This window comes from Mustela nivalis (assembly GCF_964662115.1).
Source record: "Mustela nivalis genome assembly, chromosome: 12".
Taxonomy (NCBI): domain Eukaryota; kingdom Metazoa; phylum Chordata; class Mammalia; order Carnivora; family Mustelidae; genus Mustela; species Mustela nivalis.
In genome coordinates this window covers 14,005,193-14,026,358 of record NC_139031.1, presented here as the reverse complement: position 1 = coordinate 14,026,358, position 21,166 = coordinate 14,005,193, and the positions used below count along the sequence as shown (strand labels likewise).

At 48.1% G+C, this 21,166-nt stretch overlaps 1 protein-coding gene across 1 annotated transcript in view; it reads right to left on the bottom strand.

The window, feature by feature from the left end:
* The window catches only part of KIAA1549, a 136,371-nt gene extending 120,895 nt beyond the window's left edge, over positions 1-15,476 (bottom strand). Inside the window, exon 1 of the mRNA XM_082693869.1 lies at positions 15,172-15,476. Coding sequence (XP_082549995.1) covers positions 15,172-15,328 — 157 coding nt within the window. The 5' untranslated portion in view covers positions 15,329-15,476. The remainder of the gene's footprint in view (positions 1-15,171) is intronic.
* Positions 15,477-21,166: the final 5,690 nt, after the last annotated feature.

The following is a 21,166-nucleotide window of genomic DNA, read 5'->3' as shown; positions in this document are numbered from 1 at the left end:
GGCATCTCTTCTGGGAGCCTATTCTAAGTTGTCCCAGGGGCAATCTCAAGACTTGACATTTGACACTTGGTACGTGGAACAGGCACCCAATGCAAAGTCAAGGAACATTTGTAGGATCAACACAGGGAGTCACCTGGCACTCTTCTTTTCAAATCTATGATGGACATGCTGCTTTCTGAGAGCCACTGGGCAAATCTTGTGAGGCGAGACAGTCACAGCAGCCGGAGAAAATATAGATCTAAGAGACTTTTATGAAGGGTTCAAAGAGCGGTTCTGGGATCAGCCCCACCGTGTACCTTCTCCACCTGACATATCCAGCCACAGACACCCCCACTGGGCCAAGGGAGGGTGCTGCTGCTGCACACACCTCGACCACTCAACAGTCCCTTTATAGCTCCCTGCTCTGCCCCTTCCGCTATGATGCACAGATGCTACAACCAGAAACAACTTTTTCATGGAGCCCAAACTGCTTCAGCCCCATCGCACTTAAGTGATGACCACAGCACGATAAAAAAAAAAAAAAAAAGAGTCAATCGGACGTCGGCTTCCTCAACAGCATGACCCTCCCACGCGTACCTGCACCCACCACTCCTTCCTTCCCACCTACCTCAGTGGAAGAGACGCCATCCTTCCTGTCCAAGGAGCCTGAATTCCTCCGCTCCCAGCTACTAGATGGGCGACCTAAGGCAAGTTACTTCACCTCCCCGTGTATCGACTTCTTCATCTGAGAAAGGGAGTTAACAATTGTACCTGACAGGGTTGCTGTCAGGATTAAATAAATAAATACAGTGAACACGTGCTGAGTGCCCAGAGAATGCCCTGCATATGGGAAGGGCACAGTTAGTGTGAGTTTGCTGTTATAATGCCTGTTGTTACCACTTATTCCCTCAGTCCACTCTGAGAACTTGCTCCAGCAATTGTCTCCTTTCCAGCTCCTCTCCATCCGGGATAATTCTGTGCTTGTGGCAGACGATCTCCAAAGATGTCTACCATCAATTCATATGCTATTCTATCCATCAATGGCGAGCTCCTGTCCCCTCCCAACCCTTGAGTCTAGGCTGGCTTTGTGACTTGCTCTAACCAACAATATGCACAAGAAGCAACATTCTCATGGCTTCCTTGGGTAAATTTCAAGCCCAGGATCTTAAGAGAACTGGCAGCTTCTATTTCACCCCTCTTGGAAGCCTGTAGCCTAATAACAAATCCTACTACCCTGAGACCACTATGCTTCGAGAAAGCCTCAGACAGTCATACGAGAAGGGGGGGGCATATGGAGGAGCACCAAGGAACCGGACACATCAGTGAAGCCCTCCTAAACCTTCCAGCCCAATCCCAGCACCAACCATAGGCAGCCAAGTGGGGGACCTCAGTAGTGACTATATGGAGAAGAATCGCCCATCTGAACCTTGTCCAAATTCCTGACCCAGAGAATCATGAGAAATAATATATCATTATTGTTTCGTATCATTCAGTTTTGGGGTGATTTGTTATGCTGTCATACATAACTGAACAATGCTCCCCTTCAGCACTAAAAGAATGCTCCAATCTTACGTCCCATCTTAAAACAAAATATCCCACACAGTTCCTTGATCCTACATCTGCAACCAGTTCTTGCCTTCTTTGTATCATCACTGTCATCCTCTACCACGGCACCGACCATACTGTTGTATAGTTACTTACGTATAGGACTCTCTCGCCTTCCTGACAGAATTCCTTGAGGGCCATGACTGACTGCCATATTCACCTTCATATCCCAGCATCTAGCACATGGTAGTGAGTGCTCAAAAAATGCTGGCTGAGGGGGCGCCTGGATGGCAAAGCTGGTTAAGCATCCAAATCTTCGTTTTGGCTCAGGCTGTGATCTCAGGGTCTTGAGCTCTGCGTCAGGCTCCACACTCAGCATGGAGTCTGCTTAGGATTCTCTGTCCCTCTGCCCCTCTCCCCCTCCAAAAAATAAATAAATCTTTTTTAAAAAATAAAATGTTAGCTGAAAAATGCACACATGCACGAATGAATGGGGCCTTCATATAACTGGTCTACCTTCAGGCACTCATTCTGGCACTGGAAAACCCAAGACTAGGATGGAAAAGCAAAATTTCCAGAACCACACAAAATCCAAAAGGTAAAGGAAAGAGACAAAGGGAAATATCAGCATGGTGGCGTCTTGAAGCCAAAAGGTGAAACCCACTGAGAGTTGGGGTTCTTTCTGCAACAAAATGAGTCTATCCTGATTGAGAGAATACATATTCTACATGTGGCTTTCCTCTCGGTGGGACTTGAACCTTGAATTGCAAGAGGGAGAAGAGAAACTTGAAGGTTGTCAATGAGTAAAGTCAATATAAACTGTGAGGGAACAAATAGAACAGATTCAGGCCTAAGATTTCTGGAAATTATTCAGAAGGTTAAACTTTAACACCAGATCCAGGCAAGAACTCAAGGAATTAATACACTGTGCTTTACGAAGAACTAAAAAGGCTCAAGGGGCACATAAAACAATGGAACCAGGACAGCGAGTTACACTGGTGGAGTCTCCAACAAGGTATTTATTTTATGGCATTGACTTCCTTCCACCAAAATTTCAGAGTTAGTGAGAAATTGATTTTAAACCAGTGGTATATGCCAATTTATTAAGAAAGAAAATGTATTCCAACCACACGCTCTGCAGTCAGAAACAAACCACAGGAAGACAGTGTAGCCGAAACAAAGAAGAAATATTATCAAACCCACAAGGATATGGCCCAGCACATAAGAGAGGAAATGCAGTACAAAAATGTTACTTGGTATTACAAAAAATGTTATTCTCCGTGTGGGAGGATAGGGACTATAGGCTCGAAAGATTAATTTTAACTTTCTGAATTTTTTTTTTTTTTTTACTTTTAAAACTTTAAATTTTTAATCTGCTGGGATCAAACAAAATGAAACCTCAATGACACACAATACTGTAGTTTTCACATGCCCGCTTCCTTCATTTCTCTTAACCAAGATAGTGAGCACCTTCTACAGGAGACAGTTAGGGACCACGGGCACAAGCCCTGAGTGAAAGCCATTATGCACACGGGACACTATCATTATCACACATGCTTCTCTCAGAGCAGGCCCAGGACACCCAGTCACAGGCAAGTCGGAATTAAAATAGAAGCCGCGGCTCCAAAAAGCACCAATGACCTGCCTCAGAGGCGAATATCCACCAATCAGGACGAGGCCCTTCCAACCAATCAGGAGGAGGGAACTGTCTCTATACAATCAGGGTCTCCCCGCCTGTGCCCTGTCTCTCTTCCACTCGAGATGTAGCCCTAATAAAGCCTTGTCTGTGCCTTTGACTTTGGGGTCCAGTTTCATTTCTATCATTGTGTGGGGCCCTGGGCGAGCCTTCACAGCCAGCCAGGGCGTCTGACACACGCAGGGGCCACAGAGGACCCTGACTGCAGAGCTCTGCCCAAAGAGTTCACTCTACCCAGCAAGCAAAACCTTAGATGTCGGCATCTAAATGGTAGAGATTATAGACTCATTCACTAGTATGGACCAAGAGCCCGGGAGGCACTGGCTGAGGTACAACCCCCACCCCAACCTTGAAGGTAGGAAGACTCTTGCTAGTTGTATGACCTTGAGCAAGTTAGTAACCCTCTCTGATCTTGGTCTTTCTAATCTGCAAAATGGGGATAATAATAGCTCTTACCTCCTGCGGTTACTGTACAGATTTAAAAAGATACATTGTGCCTCCCACAACGTTCGGCACCTGGCTAGCTAGCGCTCTGTAATTACTGGGTATCATGACTCCCAGGTCAGCCTGGAGATTTCTGCAGGAGAGAACCAAAGAAGGAGAGCAAAGGGGGCCTCGATGACAGGCCCGACTGCCAATTAAGAGCCAAAGAAATGCAACTTTAAAGCAGCTATTTGTTACCTAGGAGTTTGGCAAAGATAATGAAGATTGGTAACAGCCAGTCAGATGAAGGGAAGAAGCAAAACGGTGCTCTGATTCATTGCTAGAGAGAATGCAGAGTGCTTCAACCTTTCTAGAGAGCAATTTGGCAATATGCATCAAAATCTAATGTATGAATACTGCCTAGTCCAGCAATTCTATTTCTGGGAATTTATCCTAAGGGAATAATTAGAAAAGTATGGAAAGACAGAAATACAAAGATGTTCATAGCAATGTTCTTTGTCACAGCAAATGCTGAAAGCAATATAATTACCCACGGACAGAGAGCTGGTTAAGTAAAGTATAGAACATCCAGAGCATCATACCCAATCATAACATGGATCCACATTTCCTGACAATGTAAAGATTCAATGATAAAGTGTGAAGTGCAAGAAAGCAAGTCAGCAAACAACATGGCGAGTATGACACCATCACTTTGTGTGTATGTGTATGTGCTTGTATGTGTGAACAAGAAATCTGAAAAGAGAAACACCAAAATGTCATAATGGTTATCTCGGAGTGGTAGGATTTGGGGTGATTTTCACTTTCTAACTTACATCTTTTTTACCATCTGAATTCATTTAATGTGCAATAAATTTTACATTTTAAGCTTCATCATATCCCTCCTCTGCTCAAAACCCTCCAACCGCTTCCCACCTCACCGGAGTGATGCCAACATCCTTAAGAGGGCCTCTGATGCTCCGCCCCAGCACCCACTTCCCCCTACGCCCAGCACCCACCTAAGCACCTGCTGACCCTCATCCCTACCCGCTCCGCTTTGGGCACACTGGCCTCCTACCCCTCCCCCAACACCAGGCAAACTCCCACTTTTATGCTGCCTATTTCACCTTCTGGGAACGCTGTTTCCCCAAAGGCCTGCTTGGCTCACCCCCTCACCTCCTTCAAGTCTTAGATTAAATGTCCCTGTTCAGGGTGCACCATGCCCTCCCCCCGACCACCACCAAATTCATATGTTCAAGTCTTAAGCCCCAGTACCTCAGAATGTGACCTTATGTGGAAACAGGGTCACTGTAAATGTCATTAGTTAAGATGAGGTCACACTGGGGTAGGATGGCCCTAATCCAACATGACTGTGCTTATAAAAGGGGAAATTTGAACACAGACACGCACACATGGAGAAGGCCACACGGAGATCAGAGTTGTGCTGCACAAGCCTAAGGAACTACCAGAAGCTCGAAGACACACTGAGAACAGACCCTTCCTTAACGCCTTCCGAAGGAGCACTGCCCTGCTGACCTTGATCTGGGACTTCTGGTCTTCAGAACCATGTGACAGTAACTTTTGTGTAAGCCACTCAGTTTGTGGCGGTTCGTTACCGCAGCCCTAGCATACTACCATACTCGCCTTCTCCATGAGGCCTCCCTAACCACTCAGATTAAAACTTCAATCCCTCACACCCAAGCCTTTTCTCTGCCCCATTCCTTCCTGGCACATATGGCCTAGGAACCCAGCATACGGGTAAGCGGGTTCACCCATGGATCGGAAGGGCCCACCACAGCGCCGGCCCAGAGCAGTCACTGGAGAAAGATGGGACGAGTAAATGAGGAAACAGCACAGAAGAACACAGCTGGCGCTCAGGAAGCTTACTGTCTCACGCACGCCGACAGGGAATAAAGAGACACGCAGGAGACGGTGCTGAGCGCCACGGAGGAAACTGAGGCAGAGTCTGGAACAAGGAATTATGAAGGAGGTCACTGTATTTTTAAAACTTAGTTAGAGGAAGCTTCTCTGACCACATGAGATCTGAGCAGACCTGAAGAAAGCGGGTAGTAAACCGTGTAGATAATATCAGAGATTAAGAATGTTCTAGGCAGAAAGAATGGTACACCCACATCAGTGCAATGAACACATATTATTTTCCTAATCAGGAAAAAAACCAATAAAACTATTGTCGTAGTGAAAATGCATAAAAATATTTAAAAGCACCATTCCAAGGGCTAGGAAAAAGAATCTGATTTTATAAATTCCCCAGACTCTATTCAGCCTCCCCAGCCCAGTCCCCCAGCCCATCCTCCATCAATACCATGAAGATGATGAGGTGAGGGGAAAGATAAAAGGTGAGATGAAAGGCGAGGTGAGGAGGTAAGACGGGTGAGAGGTGAGGTGAGAGGTGACGACGGGGGAGGTGAGATGGGCGGGGAAGGGGTGAGGTGAGAAGTAAAGGGGGAGGGGTGAGATAGGACGTGAGGGCTGAGGTTAAGGGTGAGGTGAGGGGGGAGGTGAAAGGTAAAGGGTGAGATGTGAAGGGTGAAGGACAAGGTGAGAAGGGAGGGACGATAAGAAGTGAGGGGTGAGGTGACGAATATGAGATGAGAAGTGAGGGGTGAGGTGAGGGGTGAGGTGAGAGGTGAGGTGAGGTGACAAGTATGAGATGAGAAGTGAGGGGTGAGGTGAGGTGAGGGGTGAGGTGAGGGGTGGGGTGAGGTGAGGGGTGAGGTGAGAGGTGAGGTGAGGGGTGAGGTGACGAGTATGAGATGAGAAGTGAGGGGTGAGGTGAGGGGTGAGGTGAGAGGTGAGGTGAGGGGTGAGGTGAGGGGTGAGGTGAGGGGTGAGGTGACGAGTATGAGATGAGAAGTAAGGGGTGAGGTGAGGGGTGAGGTGACGAGTATGAGATGAGAAGTGAGGGGTGAGGTGAGGGGTGAGGTGACGAGTATGAGATGAGAGGTGAGGGGTGAGGTGAGGGGTGAGGTGAGAGGTGAGGTGAGGGGTGAGGTGAGGGGTGAGGTGAGAGGTGAGGTGAGGGGTGAGATGACGAGTATGAGATGTGAGGTGAGGGGTGAGGTGAGAGGTGACGTGAGGGGTGAGGTGACGAGTATGAGATGAGAAGTAAGGGGTGAGGTGAGGGGTGAGGTGACAAGTATGAGATGAGAGGTGAGGGGTGAGGTGAGGGGTGAGGTGAGAGGTGAGGTGAGGGGTGAGGTGATGAGTATGAGATGAGAAGTGAGGGGTGAGGTGAGGGGTGAGGTGAGGGGTGAGGTGAGAGGTGAGGTGAGGGGTGAGGTGACGAGTATGAGATGAGAAGTAAGGGGTGAGGTGAGGGGTGAGGTGACGAGTATGAGATGAGAAGTGAGGGGTGAGGTGAGGTGAGGGGTGATGGGTGAGGTGAAGAGTGAGATGAGCGGTGAGGTGAGAGATAGGTGCAGTGAGTCGGGGGCGGTCAGGGTGAGGTGAAGCAGTCCTGAGGCAGACAGGCCTGGACATCCTAGCTGATGCCACAGGCCAGGTGCAGGGGCTGTGACTCCTCTCCTGGCCACCAGGCTCTGACCTGCCCCTTCCCTGTCCCCATGCAGATCTGGCCTCTGATGGTCTGCAGAAGCCCTTGCTTCCCGCCTCTCACCTGAGCCCACGGAACACCTGTCGTGTGCTCCTGCCCTGTCCCCAGACTGTGGCTCCCAGCTCTCCCAAGCGTCCACTTCTGCTACCCAACCAGCAAGCCCCCACCCAGCTTCACTTTGTTTTGATTAATAATTGTGGTTAAAAACACACACACACATAACCGAAAGTTCACCATATCGACCTCCCACTTCTGCGCGCACAGCTCAGTAACATTAAGTATCTTCACACCCGTTGTGCAACCAACCAATCTCCAGAACACGTTTCGTCTTGAGGAACTGAAACTCTGTCCCCATCGCACACTACGCCCCCATTCCCTCCTCCACGCAGCCCCTGGAGAGCACCATGTCCCCGGGATGCTGACAACTCCAGATACCTCGCTAAGAGGACTCATGCAGGTTTTGTCTTTGGGTGACTGGCTTATTTCACTTGGCGGAATGTCGTGGTCCGTCCATGCTATAGCGTGTGTCCGAATTTCCTTCTTTTTTAAGAAGGAATAATTCCATTGTGTGTATAAGCCGCATTTTGTTAATCCGTTCATCTCCTGACAGACACCTGGGGCCCTTCCACCTCCACCTCAGCTTGGACACCTGTTTGCCTCAAGGAGCTCCACGTGTTCCCGCAGGCCTCCACAGCCAGCCGCCCTGACTCCTGCTATCGGGGCAGAGAAATTAAGGGCTAGAAAAAAGGCTCCCAAACACACTCGGGCCCCATGGGGGTTGGGGGGGGGTGTTCTGTGGGGAGAGGCGGAGTGGGACCAGCGCTCTGACTCGCACGTCCAGCCAGACACCAGCTCAGCTCTGAACCGACTACTCTGCTCCTGCTCCTTCCCCCGGTTTGCCCAATCAACTTAAAATCTGGGGTGGATTTTTACAAGGTAAAAAAGCCTCCTCAGTAACTGGGTAACACCCTAAAATCTCTGAAATGCACCCAGCCTCAAGGAGACACAGCCTAGGCCGGAGCATCTCAAACCTTAGTGCGCACACAAATCCCGGGTGAGGGGTGGTCAGAGGTGAACTCTGGGTAGACGTGGGGAGGGCCCAGACTCTGTGCCTTTCTAACAAGCTCCCAGGGGCTGCTGATGCTGCTCGTCTGTGGACCACACCTGGAGCAGCAGAGGCCTCTCAACTTGGCCACCAGTTCACACCTGTCTCCCAGGCTTTGCCCAAGTTCGCCTCAAAGCTGGCTTCAGAAGATGGTTTGTTTTGTATGTTTGAGGCTTCCCCCTTTGAAAGCTCCCCAGCGGTATTTACCCAGTGTTTTAAAGCCCTTTAGGCTGTCTGGCTCCGAAGTTAATCCTAGCGCCCAAAACCATAGTGATGAAGGGTCGCTTCCGCAGGCCCAAACAAGAGACAGGAGAACAAAGACAGAAGCAAGGAGTTTTCTAAATGACTCCGCACGGCTGGGCACCCCCCCCCCACACCCCATCATCAGGAGCAGGAGCCTCCCCAGTCGGACCTCGCACCAAGACTTGCCAGGAGGTAACCCAGGAGCCCAGTCACCCGCTCACTGCCCGCCAAGGCTCTGGGCCACCCGGGGCTGCTGGGGGGCAAGCAGACAGCAGGCGCCTGACAGCTGAGGCTGTTGTCTCAGTTGTCTCGGGAAACCAGCTGTATTTTCTCGAGCCCCCAGTTCCTCCCCTGCTTGCCGTCCTCCCATCTTGTCTACCTCTCTCTACAAAACTACCCTCTCCTCAATTCTTCTGACTGCAGGTGAGCCCCCCCATTTCTCCCTCCTGCCCCCCTTCCACCTCCTTGAGCCCCACGCGGTGTTGCCGTGCTCCTCTCTACTTCCTCAACTGCACAAGTGGTCCCTACCTTTCCACACCCTCTTTTACCATCCCCTAACATTCTGCCCTATTTCACTCCTAGAACAAACACAGCAGCAGCACCACCACCCCATCCCGGCCCAAAGTGACAGATGGCCCGCAATCAGCTGCTGGTCTGTCACCAGGAAGCACACCCTGAGGCTGAAAAACCTGTGTGGGCTGACCCTCCGTCTGAGGTGGGTACATCTCAGTCTTCAAAAGTTGAGTGCCTGAGGAGGACAGGGAGGCCCCAGGGACTTGGAGAGCTGGGGATTAGCAGCCATCTACCAAGTGGTATGGCCAAATTTCAGTATTTTCACAACCAGCCAAATGGCCATAATGAATGAATGGGTTAAAAATTAGGGTGGATCTAGAGAATCATTTTGTCCTGAATTTGCCTGGTCAAAGGCAGTAGGGCTCTTGCACACTATTCACACAGACTCAGTCCCTAAGGCAGGTGCATCTCAAGGTCCCTGAAGATCTGGAAGGGCTCCAGAGTAGTGCGGGCTGACTCAGGCCCCGGGGATCCAATACCACTTGCTCCCAGATGGTTGGAACAGGAGGCACCACATCTTGGCCCAGTGCTTCCCAAACTTCAGGTGCATGTTTGAAATCACCTGAGGAGCTTATGAAAATGCAGATTCGGACTCAGGAGGTTCGGGGTAGGACCTGAGATTCTGCATTTCTAACAACCTCTTCTGACACTTTCAGAATAAGTAAAAAGTTTAGATTTTCACTAACGAGGAGAAGCAATGCCTGAAGCCATAAGCCATAGCATTAGCGCACCTGAAGCATTATCAGTGAAAATGGATAAAAAAGGAAGAGACAAAAAGAAAATACAAGAGAGCAAAGTATGTGTCCCACGGGTGGGGATGCAGGAGGGGAGAGCAGAGGAGGATATTTTTAAAAACAAAAAGAATTGAGGGGCGCCTGGGTGGCTCAGTGGGATAAAGACTCTGCCTTCGACTCAGGTCATGATCTCAGGGTCCTAGGATCGAGGCCCGCATCAGGCTCTCTGCTCAGCAGGGAGCCTGCCTCCCTCTCTCTTTTCCTGCCTCTCTGCCTATCTCTGTCTGTGAAATAAATATATAAAATATTAAAAAAAAAAAAAAAAAGAATTGAATGAACTGCCTTCGGCAAGTCACGGGGCTGGAACATCTACAGGACAGGCAGACATTGACACAAACATTCAACAGAAACAGGACTGTCGCTGTCTGTAACAAGTGCAATCCAAGTTATCCAACATGTGGACTTGAAATATAAGAGGTAAAAGGAATTCAGAGATCATCTCAGCGACCTCTTCTGACACCGACAAAGAAACCCAGAGCAAGGTAACTCGTCCATACTCAAAAAGCAAGTTACCAGCAGAAAAGAACTCACTTGGGTCTGTGAGCTCACAGTTCAGTGAGCTCCCCCCAACAAATCATGCTGCTTAAGACCAAGAAAGCAACCACGTCACTGTGAGCTACGCAACGTGAAACAAATTGGATCGGTTACAGCAGCATCTTCCCATCTGAATCAACTTAGTGTAATTTTAATTACAGTAACTAGCTGCCTCTAGCACCCAGGGCACACTGATAGAAAACCTGTGGCTCCTAGGTCCCTGGTGAGTTTTAACAACTCCCTGGCTGGGTTCTGTTTTCAGGATGAAGGGAGGCATTTCCTGACAAAGATGGCAGCCACTGTTCCCCAGTGAACAGACTGAGAATTTAAAATGAAGTCCTCTACGCCCTTTGATTCCCAACCAAAAGAAAACCAAGCCAACAAGATAGAACAACAACAACAACAAAATTGCAACGTCACAATTTTGAATCAACTGTTCTAATCATGAAAAGACAATTGTGAGATATTAAGCAGTGTGTCCCCAAAACTTCCAATTACTGGGTGTACAGTCTCTGGATCAGTGGTTCCAAAGTTTAAAGGACTATGACCTTGTTAAAAAATGAAGATTCCCAGGCACCACCACTGAAGACTCTAATATAGGTCAAAGGTGAGACCCAGAAATCTACCTTCTTAACAAGCACCCCCACATCCCTTAGTGATACTGAAGCAGGGGGCTGGAGAATCACACTTTTGAATCATTTCAAGTCTTTGTTTATAAGATACTAAACCAAAAAGTACAACAAATATTCACCTCAAAATGGCTAATAATAAGTACATTAAGATAAAAATTTAACACGTCGAGAATAAATGCAATGAAAAAAAGTTACAAAAAGAAAAGCAGAACAGCAGATTTTGCTAATCAAAATAATCAAAACTTCTGAATTTCTAAATTGTATAAAATGGAAAAGAAAACCCATTGGAAGGGAGAAAAGGCAACCAGCAGGAGAGAAATGGTTGCTATCCTTAACATAAAAAGATTTAAATATATACCAACAACATACATGTGAGCAAAAACAGAGAGAATTCACAGAATACAAATACAAAATAAACCAAAAATAGCCAACCCAAAATAAAAAAAAACTTAAGCGGTGGGTTACAAATTTATTCTATGAGAGTTTTTTTTTTTTAAGATTTTATTTATTAATTTGACAGAGATCACAAGTAGGCAGAGAGGCAGGCAGAGAGGGGGAGGCGGGGAAGCAGGCTCCCCACTGAGCAGAGAGCCCCACGTAGGGCTCAATTCCAGGACCCTGAGATCAGGGCCTGAGCCAAAGGCAGAGGCTTAACCCACTGAGCCATCCAGGTTCCCCTCTATAAGAATTTTAAAAATAATATCCAATGCTGATGATGATGAAGTGAAACAGGCCACTGTGTAAGTTATTAAGGTTTATTTCAGCATCACGGCCATACAGAACAAGTCAATTCATTCAACAACCACTTACAGAGCACCTATTAGGCACCCAGCACACTGAACACGCAAAGATTCAGCCTGGTGGGTCTTAGATTTAAATTGCATTCTAATTCTCCCTTTAGAAACATATTCTAAACACACACACACACACACACAACTATAAAACCTTATCTACATAGCTATTCATCGTAGCATTATTTATAACAGCCAAAAAAGCTCGAAATAATAAAAGAATAATTAAGGAAATTATTAGGATGAAACAGTTTCCAAACAATATTTAATGAATAGGAAAATGCTTAAGTTAAATATTGAGTGAAAAAAGTAATAAATGTAATGATGCCTATAATTTCATTTTCACCTTTTGAATGTTAACAAAGAAAAGACTATTTACAGTGCTATCTGTGGGCTGCAGGGTCATGGGTACCTGTTTTCTGTATCTTCTAGTAATTTCCAAAATCTCTGCAAAGTTATCAATTTCATAGTAACCATTATTTTTAAGAAAGACTTATCCATGAATAAGATGAATAAATGGAGTGTAATTCTTTCTTTTTATATTGTAGATATAGGATCGCCTAAAAAATGCAATCAAAAGCAAGTCCAAAGTACTTCACATTGTTTCCACAACCGTGAACAGTCAAGACCAAATTTATAAATGTTTAAACAAACAAAAAAGGGCACATTCAAGATTCTGAATGAGACAGAAAGAGACAAGAAATCAATAAAACACAGAAATTTAAATAAAGACTGAAATAAGGGGACCCACTGAAAGGTGGACTCCATTTAACAGAAGTTAACAAGGAAAGAGAAGCCTGCCGAAGGAGATCATTTTCCATCAGCCTTGAAAGGGACTGCTGCCTAACCCAGGAAATCCCACACAGGATTAAGACATGCCATTTTCTGAATCAGGCTCTTTAGAAACAGAACGACTGCGGCAGGGTTCGGCAAAGCCTCCCCCATCCCCACTCCGATGGTGAAAAGGAAACACTCAGGACTGGGAGCCAGAGAGTCCTAGTTGCAGAGAGGAGACACCGGCCAACTGAAATGCAGTCTCTTCCTAGCACCAATCAGCACGCACCAGCCCATGTCTTCTACATCAGGAAGGGACCCTCCACCACTGTGGATTGTCACAGCCTTCGAGAAGTGGGTGAGGGGCTACCTTAAAGATGTTTTTTCTCGAAGGAACAGTCCATGCACGGATCTGCACCTGCTTTGAGTTTCCAACTGGAACTCTGGGGACAGACCCAGGGTCCTCTACTTCTTCAGCTGCTATTCTATCACCTGGTCTAGAAGTAATTGTACAAACTGGTGGAGCCCAAAACACAAATTACTCAAAGGAAGACTGTGACACCTCTGTGATGTCAGCTCCAGCACAGAAATACACTGAATTTCATGTGTCCAGGGTGAATATTTGTATCAGGGGTTGATGGGAAACAGGAAGGACTAAGAGAAGAAACTTACAGAGGGACAGTGCAAACATCTCCGCTATATACTTTAAGTTTATCAAAAGAATTACTTATTCTCTGCACAACATCTGTGGTATATGCACATGGGGAAGCTGCGCAGAAGTTAAATGCATAGAGTCTGGAATCAAACTAACCTAAACTCCTGAAGTCTTAGTTTCCTCATCTGTAAAATGGGGCTAATCCCGCCCAACTTGCAACGGGACTGGATCGTGTCTATAAAATGCAGCACCTGGCACCGAGAAAGCACTCAGTAAATGGAAATGATTAACGTCGGGTCCCTTCACAGATGAGTCCATTAGTATCAGATGGGCTTTCTTTGCAGATGAAAGCCAAGGGCACTCTTCATGATTATCTCTTCTCACAGAAAGCCCTGATGCTCCTCTCCTCTGGACACGCAGGGCTGGAACAGACAGAGGGCGGGACTGGGACCTGAGCCGCTAGGTTAGGAAAGTTGTTTGCACTCTGTATACTGCCTGCAAGAGACCTGTTTTGTCGCCCCAGCTCTGGCAGGGCTCCCTGAGCCAGGGTTCCACCCAGCCACGGGAAATCTTTGCAGTAGCCTCAGGTGCCTATAAGCCTACAGGTCACAGGGCAGCAGGGGATAACGGAAAAGCAATGAGTCTGCACCAACTAGCCAGTGACCTTGACCAAGCCAATTTTCTATCACTCTCCCCTGTAGTAAGAGGAGAGGTTTCACTCTGTGATCCCCAAAGTCCCTTCTTGTGTTTCTATTGTACCATCCCCTGGGGGACACTGGTTATAATTCTGACAGTGATGTCCCAGGGACACCTTCAAATGTGTTCCATTTCCTTCCAAAGCCACTTGGCAGTCCTTCGGCCCTGCCCCCGCCAAGGGAGCGTTTGCAGGAGCTTCCATGGCTCTGTTTGTGTTCACTGTGCAGCCGCTCTCCACCCAGAGCTGCTCATTCCACCTCTCCTTCTCTGCCCCAAAGTGGTGGAGGGTGTGTGCTGGGGCAACCACTGGTTTACCGGGTGTCAGCTCAGAGAAGCTTTCCAGAGCATCCTGTGTGTGTGCTCCGTGTGGACAAGTAAACATTTCAGAGAAGCAGTATGAATTAAATCATTTCAGCAACAAAACCCGCCCACATGCTCCTTCATAAATGATGCCTCTTAATTCCAGGGTGACGAACAGTCAGTAAACTGCATCTATTATAAAACAACCCTTCCTCCTCTCATGCCCCGACACTGAAGAATCACAATATTTTCCCCCTCTATTGTACTGATGCCTTTGCAGAAGTAATAGCACTAGCTATTTCCCTGGAAAGATCCATGGCCAGGGCGCTTTCCAAGAGATTTTCTTTGAATGTTCTTTGTGTCCTGGTGCACTGGGGGACACCGCCAGCCTGCCTGCATCTGGGGGACGCCGGGCCGCTCGGAGTAACGCAACACTGTTTTAAAGCCCACACACCCAGGCTACCCCTTCGCCCCTACAATGAAGTATTCCCGAACATCTGACACGCCACACTGGCACAGCCATGAACAAATACAATTCCAGTGCCTGCGTTTTGCAGAGAAAATAAAGGCACCTTTGGAGAAGCCACAGACCCGCCTCGGGCTCCGTGGATAACAGGGGGGCTTTGCAGACCTTTGGCAAGACTGGCCAGAATCCGTTCGCTTTCTCGGTGCATTTTCGCCGTGCCTTTTATTGGCCGGGCCCGAGAAGAACGGAAAAGCATCTCAAGAAAGGAGGGCTAGGGAGCCGTGGAGAATAAAAGAGGGTGGGCGGGGAAAGCAGGATTTTTTTTTTCTTTTTTGGAAAATAACAGCAATAAAAAAAGGCAGGGTCGCGGCCCGAGGGTCTCGGCGGTGCTTACCTGGGGCGCACGAGGCCGGCCGAGCCAGCAGCAGCAGCCAGAGGCCGGGGAGCAGCAGCCCCGGGCGGCGGCGGAGGCGGCGGGCGCGGCGGGCGGAAGGCCCGCGGCCGCTCGGCCCCGGGACCAGCGCGACCCCGGCGCGGGTCTTCCCCTCCATGGCCGCGCCTCGGCGTCGGCGCCGCGCCCCCGGCAGTCCCGGCCGGCGCCCCGGCCCGGCCTCGGGGCTCGGCGCTGTCGGGCCCGGGAGGGGCGGCCGCTGCGGCTGCGGCTGGGACGGGGCGCCGCGCACCGGCGCGGAGGGAGGCCGGCGAGGCGGGGGCGGGCCGGGGGCCGGAACCGCGGACAGGGGCCGCCAGCCGCACGCCGGCCTCGCCGCTCCGCCCCCTTCGGAGCCTCCGAGCGGCTGCTCGGCAACGCGCGGGCCCGGGCGCGGGGAGGCTAGCACCACCTCCCGGCCGGCCCGGCGCCTGCCTGCGGGGCTGCCAGGCGGCGAGCGCGGGGCTCGGGCGCGCCGGGGCTGCGCCGCGCGGGGCCGGGGCCGGGTCTCCCCCAGGTCCCGCCTCCCTGGAGGGGGACTCCGGGGGGCGCGGGGGAGGCGCGGGAGGCCTGGGCCGGGCCGGCGGCCGGTGCCGCGCCGCCTCGCACGGAACCCCGGGGCCCGCCGCCCGGGTAGCCCCGCGCGTTCCACTCCCGGGGGCGCCGGGAGGGAGGGAGGACCGCGAGGAGGGGTGAGAGCCGGGAAACCTGGCCGGCCCCGAGAGCGGCGGGCCTCACGCTCCTCCTCCCGCGCCTGGCTTCGCTCTGCTCCGTTCCGTGCGGGGCAGCAGGTGTGAGCGGGGCGCCTGCGCTCGGAGGACAGCCTTCGGGGCTGCGGAGGGGACAAAGCGAAGCAAAGGTCGGGCTCCCTTCCCGAGAGCCCGACGTGCAGTCGAGGAGGCGGGAAACGCGCGCACACAGCTCCACGCATCCTTTCTCCCTCCAGAGGTTCTGCCTCCTGTGTGGGTCGTTCCGGAACGACAGGACGCTGTGGGCCTGGGAGGCCCGCAAACCCCGCACGTAGTAGGCCTTCAGAAGGCGCCTGCTGAACCGAACCGCCGCAGCGCTGGAGAGAAGCGCGCCCGTCCAGGCCCTCTTAGGGAAAGCAGCTATCTTGGGCAGGGGAGAGAAGGTCGGAAGATAAGCGTTTGCGGAGTCAGAGTTTGGGGATGAGGGGAAACGTGGAAAGCCAAGAGGGGAGTTAACATCGGTCAAATAGCTGCTACGGGCCAAGCGTCTAACTCCGAACACACCTGCTGTAAAGGTCTTGGAATGTGAACTTGGCAATTTTGCATCTTTGCATCCTTTTAGAAGGCTTGCACCAGGCAGGGGACTAAAGGTGTGAGTTGGAGACACTATCTCATTGCCTAGGAAACTGTAGTGGTTAGTGGAAAATGTGACTCATCTCCATTGATAAAAGGATCCCGGTTGCTCTCCAGTCTGGCTCCCCTGCTAGACCCAGCCTGGCGACTCCAACCCACCTGGGCACCTTTCCCCCTGGCGAGATGACTGGAGAATCAGTAGTAGTCCTTCCTCTGAAGAAGGCTGAGGCACCCTTCTAGAAGTACCTACCTGTTACTTTCGAGGAAGATAATTGAGAATAAAGGATAAAGTTAGCTTTTGTTGATGTTCCTAATTTGTTTTGTACTTCATTATGCCTCCAATCGTAAACAGTGCTATGTTGGTAACAATTGATTCCCCACCAGCTTCCAGAGGGTTCTGCATACCTTGCCTTCAGCTCACAATCTCCAGGTGAGTTCCTCTGGGAAAACACTGCCTATTCAGGCATGTCTGGCCCGGGATACCTTGGCCCGAGATCTAGGATCTCTTGTTCAATGTCTTTCTTCACCCTCTGAACTCACTGTGTAAACACGTCATTGGACTACAGACCACTGCCTTGGGGTGGTTCTTAAATCGTCTTGTCCTCAAGTATTAGTTTATCTTTTATAAATGTATCCTTTGCTCTCTAATCAAATTAGTATGAAGTTCCAAGATGATGTTATCTAGCTTAGGGATCCCCATAGCACCAGTAAGTCCTCATTATACATTTGTGGTCTTGAACCAGAGTATCTACGGGCCCAGGGAAGCGATTCAAGCTTTCAGATTTGGCCCCAGCCTCCAGAGAGCTCCCACCTACACTAGTACTGGGGTTGTTAGAGAAAGAAGTCTCCCTCTCCGTTCTCAGCCAATTTAAAGAAAATAAAATGGTTGCCGAGCCATTAAGAAGGGTTTGACATCAGTGGGATATAAAAATTGCAACTTAGAGATATTAGAAATGACTCAAGGTCACCAACTCTCTATAGAAAGACCCCTAGGGTCTCCTAGATTCCAAGCTCTGAAGGCATAAAACTGAATGTTACCTCTGTTAGGATTTAATGCATTCTGCCTGAGTGTCTAAGAAAAAGTCTCCTGGGGCTCTAATCATCCAGCTAGAAGTTTCTGTGACTTGGAAGTCCAAGGCCAACCGGGTGGTAGGGGCACTTACGTGTGTAATCACACACACACCCATGCACACTTGTGCCTGAGAAGAGATCAAGACAAGGCCTCAGGGCATTCATACCAAATGAGGCAGAATAAATCCAGCAAATTCTTCTGAGCACCATACTATAACAAGTTAGTGCTGGGGGTGGGGGGAGATATAAAAGAAGATTAAAATAGTGATTTTGAATATTATCTCGTGCAATTTTCATTGTATGGAGAAAGAAACCAACCAGGCAGGTGAGTTTATTTACCTAGGGCTGACCCTCAAGTAGAATCCCCATCTCCTGTTTTCCAGTAAAATACAGTCTCTGGGGTGGGGTGAGGGGAGAATTAGCCTGGGTCCTCAAAAGGTTTGCTGTCTGATTTGGGGAGGGAGATAGGATCAGTGCCACCCTTAGACCTAAGCACAATGGGCCCCAGTTTACGGGAGGGCCCCAGAGTGGGCTTCCTCCAACTGTACCTCTCCCCACAGGAGAAGGAGTCCGAGAAGCCAAAGGAGCACCCCAGCAGGAGCCCACATTCCCCCATGGTCTGGTACCCAGGCCCCCAGAATGCCCCACCAGTCGGCCCCACGCTCACTTTCAGGGCCCCTGTGGCCTCTTCTTCCCAAAGGGTGAGTGGGCCAAGGTATGTCTGGTCCCAAGGCAGCCATGGGTAGTTGTTTGCCGGGGAGTGAGGGAACTGAGATGTGCAGGTAGGATGAGATGAGCCCACAGAGCCCAAGTGAATGAAGCCAAGAACAAGGAGTGGGCAGAGAGGGCGGAACAAGCTCCATATTCATACTCATATGGCTTGGCTGCCGTACTACTCAGAATTTCAAAGAGCCTGGGAATTCTGCTTCTGGTTTGTTGTTTTTCTTTTTAAAGATGTTATCTGATTACTTGAGAGAGAGAGCACCGAGGCAGAGGAAGAAGCGGACTCCCCACTGAACAGGGAGCCCGACACGGGGCTCGATCCCAGGACCCTGAGATCACCACCTGAGCCAAAGGCAGCCGCTTAACCAACTTAGCCACCCAGGAACCCCTCTGCTTTTGAATCTCGCCTACCAGGTCATTTTGAAGGTATGCTCGTCAAGGAAGGAGGAGAGTAATATTTAATAGGTTGCTTGTGTGGCATATAAGTTTCTAATATTTCAACGAAATACGTGTAAACCTCCAGCTGTATTTTTGACCTAGGCCCCTTTATGCTGATGAGAAGAATAGAAACAGAAAGGACAGACTGACAGCCTGAAAGTTGGAGATGGCCAGAAGGCAGGAGGAAATGGAACAGAGAGCCCTGGACTAGGAATGGGAAGAGCTGAGTTCTGAGCTCTGCTCTCTCACATAAAACCTTGTCTTCTTGGGGAAAACTTACTCTCAAACCTCAGTCTTTTCTTTTCTGATGATAGGCCTGATTATACCCACCTTGCCCAAAATATACATGTAGCAAATCATCACATTGTATACCCTGAACTTGTACAATGTTATGTGTCAACTCTACCTCCAAAAAGGCTGGAAAGAAAAGGGAGTAAGAACCATTGAACTAGAGGTGTAAGTCAACATTTTCTGCTAAAAATAAGAAGACAGTCATAGAGAAGAGAGAAAGTAGGAGCTGGGGTAGAACAAGGACTCAAATATCTGGATAAAGGGTCTGGACATAATTTTCTAGGCAGTGGGGTATCGTTAATAATTTTTGTGAGATATTATTAGAACCAGGCACAAGAAGGATTACTCTATTAACATTATATAAGATGATTTGGAGAGAATAGACTGCGAGTGGAGAGACCAATTAGGACAAGATCTTAACTGTGTGTGCCTGAAGTGTCAGGATCATAACATTTTTCACCATCAAATAGACAGAACTTTTAAAAAATTGATTATATCCATTTGTGCCATAGCATGGGGAAATAGGCACTCTTGGATTCTACTCATGGAGGTATAAATTGGTATAGCCATTTTGGAGGACAATTTGGCCTTATCTATCCAAATTTAAAATCAGCTCACCATCTGGTAAGAAAATTCTATATGTAGATATGCTTTTGCGTGTCTCTCTTTCTTTCTTCCTTGGTGTTTCTTCTTTTATTATTATTGTTCTTTAGTTAGGCTTACTTCAGACAGGTAAATTCAGTCCAGTAATTCCATCAGATAAAATTCACTGTTTTTAAAATTTACACTTCAGTGGGTTTTGGAAAATGTATGAAAAATCCTAAAGCCCCCACAATGTTCAATATATAGAATGTTTCCATCACCTTCAAATGTTCCTTTATGCCAGCTGGCAGTTTACCCCCTGCCTCTACCCCAGTCCTTGATAACCACTGATATAATTTCTGTCTCTATAGCTTTGCCATTCCCAGAATCTCCCATAAATGGAATGATACAGTATGTAGCCTTTTGTGTCCACTTTCTTTTACCTATTGTGTCTCTAAGATTCATCCGCCTTGTTACATGTATCCATAATTTGTTCCTTTCTACTGTTAACTAGCATTCCATTTAATGGATGTACCACAATTTGTTTATCTATTCGCCAGCTGATGGACATGTTGGCTGATTTCAGTTTATTGTTTTGGGGGGTTGTTTTGCTTGTTTGGGGGCTATCATGAATTCAGCTTCTATAAATGTTTGCTTCTGTGTGAATATATGTTTTCATTTTTCTTGGGTAAATAGGAATTAAACTCCAAAATTATGTAACAACTGTATATTTGACTTTATAAGAAACTGCCCAATTGTCTTCCGAAGTGAATGTAATACTTCACATTCTCATCAGCAGTGTATAAGAGTTCCAGTTGCTCCACGTAACTGTCAGCACTTGCTTTTGTCAGTTTAATTTGAACAGTTCTAGTAGGTATGCAGTGCTATCTCCTTGTGGTCTTATTTTGCATTTTCCTAATGACTAATAACATTGAGCATCTATTCATGTGCTTATTTACCAGTGATATTTCTTTTTTGGTGAAGTGTCTCTTCAAATCTTTTACTCATTTTATAATTGGATTGTTTGTCTCCTTAGTATGAAGTTGTAAGCATCATTAAAAATCCTGCATACCAAATCATTTTGCAGATAATATCTTGAAAATAATTGCTCATATTCCGTAATTTATCTTTTCATTCTCTTGATGGTATCCTAAAAAAAAACAGAAGTTTTTAAATTTGATGAAACCCAGTTTTTATTTTTTTCTTCTTTATTTTTTTGACTCTTGCTTTTTTGAGTCCTACATAAGAAATTTTACCTAACCCAAGGTCACAGATATTTTCTTCTATGTTTCCCTCTAGATATGTAATTTTTAGCTCTTATGTTTAGCTCTATGGTCCATCTGAGTCAACTTTTATATTTTTGTGAGATAAGGGTTTCAGTTAATTTTTTTTTGTATATGTCAGTTGTTACAACACCACTGGTTGAAAAGACTCCTTTCTCCACTGAACTGACTTTACACTTTCTCAAAATTAATTGCTATGTTCGTGTAGGTCTATTTCTGGACTTCCTACTCTGTTCCATGGAAGATCTA